Source organism: Gossypium raimondii, chromosome 3 (assembly GCF_025698545.1).
Source record: "Gossypium raimondii isolate GPD5lz chromosome 3, ASM2569854v1, whole genome shotgun sequence".
NCBI lineage: Eukaryota > Viridiplantae > Streptophyta > Magnoliopsida > Malvales > Malvaceae > Gossypium > Gossypium raimondii.
Window position 1 is genome coordinate 4,985,698 of NC_068567.1, and position 10,736 is coordinate 4,996,433.

Genomic DNA, 10,736 nt, shown 5'->3' on the forward strand with positions numbered 1-10,736 from the left:
ATTAAAAAATGATTGATATGAAAGAGAAGATAGTTGGCATCTTTTTTATTACCAACTCAATTTCATTTTAATCTTCTTTCTACTTTCAATGCCTTCAGGTTGATGTTTCAAACCTTCTTAACCATTCTTTTCTTTCTTTACTGTTTTTCACTCTTTCATTTCTTCTTTGTTTTCTTCATTTCTTTTTGCTCCCCAAAAAGAAACCCCTAATTTTGATTTGGATTTGATGATTTGTTTGGATTTGTTTAAATCCATTCTTTTATTTCAATTTTTTTTCTTATTTATAACTATTTCTTGGGGTTCGCAAATCAATACTAGTTTTAAATTGCTAAAAATTAAGGAAAATATCAATGAATAGTGAATCTATGCATCCACGTGAGAGCTTTTATCATGAGCTACTGTAGCAAAAGCGCGTCCACGTGGGAGCTTTTTTCAGTACTTCTGCAGACAAAGCATCCTGCTTAAAGCGTTTTTGACACCGTTTGCTCAGAAACGTCTACTCGAAATTATTTTATCAAGAGCCACTGTAGCCCTAATCTGATTTTTAAATTTTTTAATTAAATTAGTAACCCTAAACCCTAATTTAATTGATTTTTTCTTAAAAAATAATAAACACGAAAACTAATCCAATTCTGAAAAATTTATAATTAATTTAATTGGCAAGCCCTAGACCCTAATCCCTTATTTATTTAATTTTTCTCTAAAACCCTAAACTTTAAAACACCCAAACCCAAACCCTAACCCTAAACCAAAAACCCACTACACAGGAGACGCGGGCAAAACGCAAACCCACTATGCAAGCCCTTAAGGGAGCGATTTCTATCCATGTAGGCAAAATGCTTCCTCAGGGACGTGTCCTGCCACGTCCCCTGACATTGCGCTGACGTGGACGCGCTTTCGGTGAAATGGGGTCATTCCGGTAAATAATTAGTTACCGGGCCCATTTCGATAATTTTTTTTAAAAAGGACTTTTATATGTAATTTGCCCTTAATACCACTCTTTTGAAACTATTAAGACACTCGAGTCTTCATCATATTTCTCAGGAAAATAATAAACTCTCAGATAAGACCATTAAGACAGTACGAGATAGGAGAATTGATTTATGGTTGGTTGATAATCCCCTTAAGAGAGATTATTTAATTGATTTATATTTGAGTTATATTTACTTTTCCACCAAAACAAAATTCTACCTCCCACTTAAGCTATTCATTAAATTCGTTGAATATGTTGGAAAAAATTGTTAATTGATCAAAGGCTGCTTTCTGCATAGTTAGTGTGAAAATGCGCTTAGTTGGACAAATTTTACTACTGACATGTTAAGGAAAGTGCACTCAGTTAGACGTGCTTTCTTTATAATTATCAGAAAACTCGTCCAGTTATGCGCGCTTTACTTAACATGTCAGCAGAAAAGTTCATCTAGTTGAATGCGCTTTCTTACTCTCTTTCCAAAACGATTTATTTTCCTAAATTTAAAAAAATTCGACCTATTTTGCAAATTAATATTTTTTTTCAGAATATTTAACTAAGCCTAAATTATCTTACATTCATTTGATAATGTAACGTTTTTGACAATTTTACATCTTTTTATTATTTTAATTTATTTTACTTGAATCAAAACAAAATAATTTTGTAACTATTTACTTACAAACATGTTTAAAAAAAAACAAATTTTGTAACAATGACAATTTAATAAATTGTGTTTTTGCTGTAATCTTATATTTCGCTAGTTAAAAATAAAACCCTACATTCCAGCTAAATAGACAAAGTTATGTAATATCACATATCCGATAATGTGATTTGAGAGTTTAAACTACTCAAATCCACATTTGAAATTCCTTACAAATTTTGAAAATTTCATCTATTTTTACTTAAACAAGTAAAATTTTTATACAATTTTACTATTACACATAACTTTCTCAAAACCCAATCGGAAGATAATATTTACTTAAACATATATTTTTTAAACAAGTAAAATTTAATTTGTTTTATCTAATATCATTTTTAAACCTATATTTTAATCCAAATTTTCTTAAAATCAAACTAACCGTCATATGTGAACAAATAACCCGATTATTGAATAAGTTTACTGACTAAGAGTTCATTGTCATATATTTATACTACAAATTTGTATCATGAGTCAACCGAATATCAACTCAATTAGAAAATAAGTAAATGATATCCATCATTTTTACGAAATAAAAGATATAATTATGATGATATTTTCGTCTTGTTATATTTTATATAAAATCTATAAAATTTATTTAAACCCAAAATAAATCTAAGAAGTACCATACGGTAGACAATGAATTTTGAAGATTTATTGTTTCAAAAAAGAATTTTGAAGATTTAACTTTATATTTTCATATATAGCATTATTTTTATTGAATTTTTTAATTAAAAACTTTATAAACATTTAAAAATAGTCCATTGATGCATGATTTTAAATTTAAAGTTGAAATTATTTATTGTCAAATAAAATAGAAAAACTCCTTTAAAGTCCAAAAACAATAAATCAAAACCCAGAGCCTAAATTTTGTAAAAGGCTTGGAATTTGGTCATCAAAAGCAAATGAACCATTCATTGCGTGGACTATGGCCCTCAAACTTCTCACCTTAAAAGCCCTTTTTAATTTATAGTTGAGATTAAGAAATTTTCATGTATTTATTAATTAATATTTTAAAAAATAAGAAAAATACATTTACGGAATAAAAAAACTCCACCACTATGTATCAGATAACACTCATATTATTTATGAAAATTAAAATAGTTTTATATATTTTCGTAATTATTTATACGATTAATATTTTAACGACTCAACCGTTTTATTTTATAGTCTATTTATGTAGATTATGCATGTCAAATTTGATGTAAATTTAAAATTTCTAACTATTTATTTTATGCAAAAAAATTCAGCCGTTGAATATATATATTAATGTATAGAGTATTTTAGATCGATATGATAAAGATATCGAATCAGTTCGAAAATTTACATGCATGACAAGCCAATTATATTGATAAATTCAAAGGTTAGATTGTTACAATATTAATCATATAAATAATTACGAAAATATGTAAGACTATTTTATTTTTTATACTGTATAAATGAATCTCTCATATATATTAAGTACTGTGTATTGATATAAAACATTCACAAGTAAAATTAGAATCATACCAATTGTTAGTTTTTTATCATTCTAATTATGTTTGCGAATTTTTTACTTTCTATTTGTGGTCAATCCCACAAGGACTAAGACCCCTAATTTTTCTGTTTATGTAACCAAATTCCTAAGTTTAGGCAGTTGTCATGCCTACGACCCATGTGTTGCAAAGCTAAAAAAAATAAAAGTGAGATTTTAGTTGATAAAGAAAATAAAAAATATAAAAATATAAAATAAAAACAGAATTATGATTGCAAAATAAAATTAAGAAAATTAAATTAAATTAAATCGGTGAATCAAATGTATTAATGCTTAGCCTCAGCTTCGATACACTCCGAAATTGAATCGATCCTTGAACATTTCCAAACGATAAGCTAGTTATAACGATCAAGGACACCCCAACCGCCAACTTTTCATTGTGTAGTTTGTTCTAGCACGACCTGCAAACCAATCATTACCAATTATCTAACCACGTAACATGCGTCCATAATTTAAGATCTCAGTAGTCTAGGAAAGCCCACCTCGAATTAACGACCTCAATTGCATGGGTTGTTTAAATTCGATTACTATCTCTCTTGACAGAATTCAACTAATTTTTTCCAATTGAACACGCTAATTTGTTCGTGGGAATTTGAACTCGGCAGGCGATCGTCTTGTTTTCCCAACTGTACGCCAAACATCTCCAACCTAACGTGTACTTTTTGAATTGAAATTGAATTAACTTTAATGGACAATTGTGACTATCCCATATTCTGGAGAGATAACAAATACCGTGTTGAAAGGTTTTAGTGCAGGTTCATATCTTACGATTTTTTATCGAAACGATAACCGAACTAAGGCTAAATGAGGTTGACACCTTGATTGGTGGATCTCCAATGTTAACACCAACATCCCACTAGAAAGAGCAAGGACTTCAAAAACGAGGGGGAAGGAGAAAGAAATGAAAACCACAACAACAAACGATAGATCTAAAACATCTCGATAGAGAAGAGAAAGGGGGAAACATATGTACTTAATTAGGACAAAAGGAAAATTCAAATACTAAATTGCACATTGAAGTTAAACTTAAGTATTTGTATAAGACAAAAAAAAAACTTGAAACATCAATTTTTTTTTTTAAAAAAAGCTCATAACCAAATTGAGAGAAAAAAAAACTTGTTATAATAAACGTCGATAATGACGGTAGAACGATCGCAAAGTAATAGGAAAAGAAAAATAAGAACATACAGATTAAAAACTAAGGGCAGAGGAGAGAAATTCATTAATGTTGAAAAAGAAATGATATAAGAGGAGTTTTAACTACATCTATTTAAGGGTTGAAAAACTCTGTTCTAATCAAAGTAAAATAGTAAAAGTATAGTTCTATATGGACTCAACTTGTGCGGTATGGTCCGTACCGCGAGAGTGAAGTCCAGTTTTGTGCTTAATGGGGATCTGTGGCGAGCTTTAGCCTACGACCCTCGACTTCTCACCCTCACAGATCCCTTATTTTACTATTATATTTATTTTTTAATAAATAATAAATTCGGGTCACACAAATTTTAACAAAACTCAAATACCAAAAGCCAACCAATAGTAATAATAACTTAATGAATGAATTAAACGGAGCTTTCATATCTGAAGTTCTCATCGGTGATTTCCAAAGATAGCAAATGGCAATCACCCAAGTAAGGAAAAGGCAATGAAATGCATTAAGAAATGGGGGATGTCTGTGCTTTTACTGCATTTGCAGGCAGAATGAAAGAAACAATCACTAATAATAAATTGCTGCAACTTGCAATTTCATCAATTATTTCTTCTTTCCATGGACTTACCCACTTCTCTCATCCTAAGGATTATGAGATCTATTCATTGCTATTTTTACTTTCATTAAATCATGTCTTTCCATTTTTGTTATTAACAAATTAAATCATTATATTAAATAATTTTAATGTAAAAACTAATCCAACATTTTAATTTACAAACAAAATCTAATTCGATTCTTTTCATATTAGTTCGACATTTAAAGTAAGTTTGAATGGACGGTGGGGTGTGATGCGGTGCGTTTAGCTTACTTCTTCTCACACGTTATATTATTTATCTTATCATCACCGCTGTTTTTACACTGACCGCAGGTAAATGCACTACCCATCCAAACCCAACCTTAGTTTGCTATGCATTGTTTTAGATGAATTATATATTATAGTTGACCAAATATATATTTATAATTCACCGTTTTCGTATTAGTAAAATTTTGAAAAAAATTTATTTAATAAAATTTATGTAAGTAATTAAAAAACAATAGCACTTAGTTAATTTTTTTCATTAAATTTTTTTGCACTTACTAGTGTTTTTTTTCTACTTTCTCTCTACTTCCTTCCCTTCGTTTATAAGAAAATGTTTTTTTTTCTTCAACAAAATTCAGATATTAAGTAAAAAAAACCTCCATTTTCACATAAAATGCTCACTTATTTATTTTTTTAAAAAAGTACCTAATATATTACTTTAAAAAATTATTTCTCGAAGTTATATTTTTTTTCACCGAGTGTCAATTTCTAGTCATATTTACAAATCCAGTCTTGGACAGATAGATGCATATGCCATACATATAGATTCCTTCAAAAACGTGTGAAACTCAACACTGTCTTGCACTTTCTCTCTCCCTTTTCTCACTGTGCATATGAAAAAGAAGAAGAATCTTTGAGATCTAATAGTTCCTCCCTCTCACTTTGCTTTGGTTTTGGTTCTTCATTTAAAGATAGCCCACAGCTATCTTTTTTCTTTTATCTCTCAATTACACTTTGCCCCAGTTCGGTTATTTTCATTCAAACCCAGTAAGCTCTTCTTCTTTTTTTAAGCTTGTTTCTTGTGAATACATTTCTGGGTTTTTATTAACATGTTCCTTTTCATATTTTTGGGATCTGAATTGTGGGTTTTGCTTGTCTTTGTGGTGGTTTGAATGGGTCGGTTTCAGTTTCTTATCTTTAATTCAAGAATGTTAATGATATTGATTCCTTTGTAATCCAAGTTTGATTCTTGATGGTTGAATTTGTTCAGTTTTTATGCTCTCTTTATTTTTTTTTTGGACTCAGATCTGTTTAGTTCATTAAAGAGCATTAGTTACATGCTTTTTAGTGTTTTTTCATATCCTTTTCATTTCATGGTTGTCAATCAACTGGTTACAACTGTAGGCAGATAACATGATGGTATTTAATCATTTTCTTTTCTTTACCTTTTTTTATGTAATGTAAGTTTATCATAAGTCTGGGCTATTAACATGGATCTGACTTGTTACACGAGTTTAAAGCTTAGTTTTGAACTTTATTGTTGAAATTAAGTAACTTCGGTCGTTGATTCAAGAGCATTATTAATCACCTTATGGTTTCTTGCAGGTTTGATGAGTTTTCCAAAGTGTTTGATTTTGACAAGTTTTTGAAGTGAGTTGTGTTATTCATTCAATTGAATTGAGCCCCCTGATGGTAGCGACAAAACAAATTTATTTTGAATACAAAATTTGATGTTAGATTGAGTAGGATAAGGATATTTGTGCCTGTGACAATTCAGTGCTCAAGTGAAAACAGTTTGTGAAGAAATCATAGTACTAAAAGAAGGATGAGGGGAAGATCTGATGGAGGCCAAAAGAAGAGATTAATCACCTCTCTTTGTGCTGTGGCAATCTTTCTTGGTTTTCTCTATGTATATTATGGATCTATTTTTGGATCTTCAAGCAATGGTGCTTCAGCTCTAGAATATGGTGGCAAATCTCTGAGAAAAATTGGATCATCTTATTTGGGTGGAGATGATGAATCTTCAACCAAATCTGGACTGGAGGATGGAGATGTTGTTGTTCCAAAAACGTTCCCTGTAAGTTGTTTTTTGCTGAATCATTTTGATATGTAATTCCACTGTGATTCTTCCATTGATTAGTTGCTATGGCCTTTAACTTCTCTGTTTATGGCTTTGAAGGTTTGTGACGATCGACATTCGGAATTGATTCCTTGCTTAGACAGAAACATCATATACCAAATGAGATTAAAGCTTGACTTGTCGGTAATGGAGCACTACGAACGTCATTGCCCCCCTCCTGAAAGGAGATACAATTGCTTGATCCCTCCTCCTCCAGGATACAAGGTACTGATGAAGCGTATGTGTTTTTATAATTAATTTGTCATGAATGTGTTATAGTGATGATCATAGTCATATTTGTCATATTTTGAAATTGTTTTAACTCATGTGAAATTACAGGTCCCAATTAAGTGGCCTCAAAGCAGAGATGAAGTGTGGAAGGCAAATATTCCCCATACTCACCTTGCACATGAGAAGTCTGACCAGAATTGGATGGTGGTAAAAGGTGAAAAGATAGTATTTCCGGGGGGAGGCACCCATTTTCACTATGGAGCTGACAAGTATATTGCTTCAATTGCAAATGTAAGTTCACCAATGCATACTGATTTTGGCTCGAAAAAAATATTTTAAAACATGATCAATAATCTTGAATGCCTACTAAAGGATGGTTGTACTCGGTATATTTGTGTCTGTTTTGAGTTTTCCGTATCATATTTTGGTTCCTAACTTTACTGATCAGCTTCATATATAATGCTCCTTATTTAAACTTCTCAAAGCTATGGTAGAAGCAATGACATTAATTTCTACGATTTTGTTTGGCAGATGCTCAACTTTTCGCACAACAACTTAAATAATGAAGGAAGAGTCCGTACAGTTCTTGATGTTGGTTGTGGTGTTGCAAGTTTTGGAGCGTATCTTCTTTCTTCTGACATTATAGCAATGTCATTAGCACCCAATGATGTTCATCAAAACCAAATCCAATTTGCCCTGGAAAGAGGAATTCCTGCATGTCTTGGTGTTCTAGGGACAAAAAGGCTCCCTTACCCGAGCAGATCATTTGAACTTGCTCACTGTTCTCGTTGTAGGATTGATTGGCTTCAAAGGGATGGGATTCTTCTTCTCGAGCTAGACCGGTTACTTAGACCTGGAGGCTATTTTGCCTACTCGTCTCCAGAGGCTTATGCACAAGATGAAGAGGATCTCCGGATATGGAAAGAGATGAGCGCCCTTGTGGAACGTATGTGTTGGAGAATAGCTGCAAAGAGGAACCAAACTGTCATTTGGCAAAAGCCTTTGACAAATGATTGTTATATGGAACGAGCACCTGGTACAAATCCACCGCTCTGTCGGTCTGATGATGATCCAGATGCAGTTTGGGGTGTGCCAATGGAAGCTTGTATCACTCCTTATTCTGACCGTGAGTATATTTATCTGTCAGTGTTGCTAATATTAGTCTCTCCCCCCTCCCCCCCTCAGTTGATATTTTCTTTTCGAGTATGCTAATATTTAGATACAAATTTTCATATAACGTGTCTTGAATTTGGTTTTTCATTGATTTGGAAGTTGACTTCGATTTCTGAAGTCATAAATTGGCTGGCTGATGACTTTTATATATTTATTCTTCCACAGATATGTTGCTTACATATTTTAACAAAATATGAAATGGCTTGCTATGTTTTTCCAACTCTCCATTTTGCTTGAAGTACCCTAGTTTGACACTTGTCTCCAACACATATCCGATCTTGGGTTTGAGGATATGACCTTCCAAGTCCCCTCCAAATACATAGAAGAGAAATTGAAAAAAAATTAAACATACCCGTCCCTGACACATACTCATATCTGATGCTTACACTAAGTCCAAGTAACATTGATGGCCTGTTTTTCAACTTCATATCAAATTCTGATGAGGTGAAATCTTGACATATTCTTTTATGTTGCTGAGTTCCTTAACAGTAAGCTCGATTTGCTTTTAGCTTAAGGATAAAGAGAGAAATATGAACCGGAATCTTACCAAATAAAAGTAATTGCTTGATAATTTTGGAATTAGTTGCCTTGTGCTTAGGTTATGTGGTAACAAGTGCATTCATTCTGCTCAATTATTCTTTTTGAATATTTGCGAGTTATACGATATAATTGTTGCTCAATTATATGTAATTCCTGATTATAAATTATGGTATATTTTGCGACGGAAAATTATAGGGATTCTTTGAGTTTATAGCTTTAAAAGATTGGTTTAAACTTTATCTTAACTAAAACTTCTCTTTGTTTCTATCAGATGATCAGAAAGCCAAGGGAAGTGGTTTGGCTCCTTGGCCAGCGAGATTGACATCTCCTCCTCCAAGGCTTGCTGATTTCGGTTATTCAAATGAAATGTTTGAAAAAGACACGGTAATGGAGGCAGCATTGTTTCATCTATGCCTTTACTTATGATTAGTGTGTTGTTCTTATATTGTGACTTATGTGGCCATGACATAGGGTATAGATGCTAATATAGCTTTTGCAATTTCATAGGAAACTTGGCGCCAGCGGGTAGAGAATTATTGGAATCTCTTGAGTCCAAAGATTGAGGCCAACACTTTGAGAAATTTGATGGACATGAAAGCAAACATGGGATCTTTTGCGGCTGCTCTAAAAGAGAGGAATGTTTGGGTGATGAATGTCATCCCTGAGGATGGACCAAACACACTTAAGTTGATATATGACAGAGGCCTCATTGGCACTACTCATAACTGGTATGCGCAAATTTACTTGAAAATCTACATAACCAAGTATGAAATATTAACATATTTCTCCTTTCTGATAAACACCGAATTTTGTCTAACAAAACACAGCTACAGCTTGCGCCCCCCCAACAGCATGTATATATATATTCAGTGAAATGGATTCTCTGACAAAACACAGCTATCTGCAAAAAGACTGCTACATGCTCCGTGTCCTACTCATGTCTGGATATGATTAAGGATACGACTTTCCAAAGATTTTTCACGCACACGAAGAAACGTGGAAAATCTGTTTAAACATATTTGTTTCCGACACTCGCACTGGAGTCCAAGTATCATAGTTAGGAGAAAGTACAATGATGTATTTTCATTTTAATCTTATAAAGATCTTTTTCCTTCTGGCTGGTGAAATAGTGGAATGCATGTTGAGGGATAGTAAAATTTGTATTGATTGAAATTGATCTTTTTGGCAGGTGTGAAGCCTTTTCCACATACCCTCGAACCTATGATTTACTCCATGCTTGGACTGTCTTTTCTGATATTGAGAAGAAGGGCTGCAGTGCTGAAGATTTGTTACTCGAGATGGATCGCATTCTCCGTCCCAAGGGTTTCATAATCATCCGGGACAAACAACCAGTTATAGATTTCGTAAGGAAGTATTTATCAGCTTTGCACTGGGAAGCAGTAGCAACTGCTGATTCAAGTTCGGATTCAGAACACGAAGGAGACAACGTCGTGTTTATTGTCCAAAAGAAATTGTGGCTCACAAGTGAAAGCATCCTGAATTCTGAATAGAGTATTTCCGGATTACAATTCCCACGTACTCTCATTATATCTTCTTCAGCAGCTCCAAGGTATTAAGAAGCTCTCCTATTACTAATCCGGCAAACAATTTCATTTTGTAGCATTAAGCAATGGTTCAAATTGTTTTTTTCTTTTTTACCCTTTTTTCCTTGTATTGAATTACTTTGACAAGCCATGAAATGATCATCATCTATATAGGCTATGCTTCGGCTGATCATGGTTACCAAA

The 10,736-nt window shown here is 32.6% G+C and overlaps 1 protein-coding gene across 1 annotated transcript; it reads left to right on the top strand.

Annotated features, from left to right (window-relative positions):
* Nucleotides 1–5,744: 5,744 nt before the first annotated feature.
* Nucleotides 5,745–10,736, top strand: LOC105796735 (probable methyltransferase PMT3). Its single transcript, XM_012626533.2, has 8 exons — nt 5,745–5,972; nt 6,531–7,002; nt 7,105–7,269; nt 7,384–7,566; nt 7,807–8,401; nt 9,260–9,372; nt 9,496–9,716; nt 10,178–10,736. Exons 2-8 carry the CDS (start codon nt 6,751–6,753, stop codon nt 10,497–10,499), a joined length of 1,851 nt encoding a protein of 616 aa, XP_012481987.1. The 5' UTR covers nt 5,745–5,972; nt 6,531–6,750; the 3' UTR covers nt 10,500–10,736.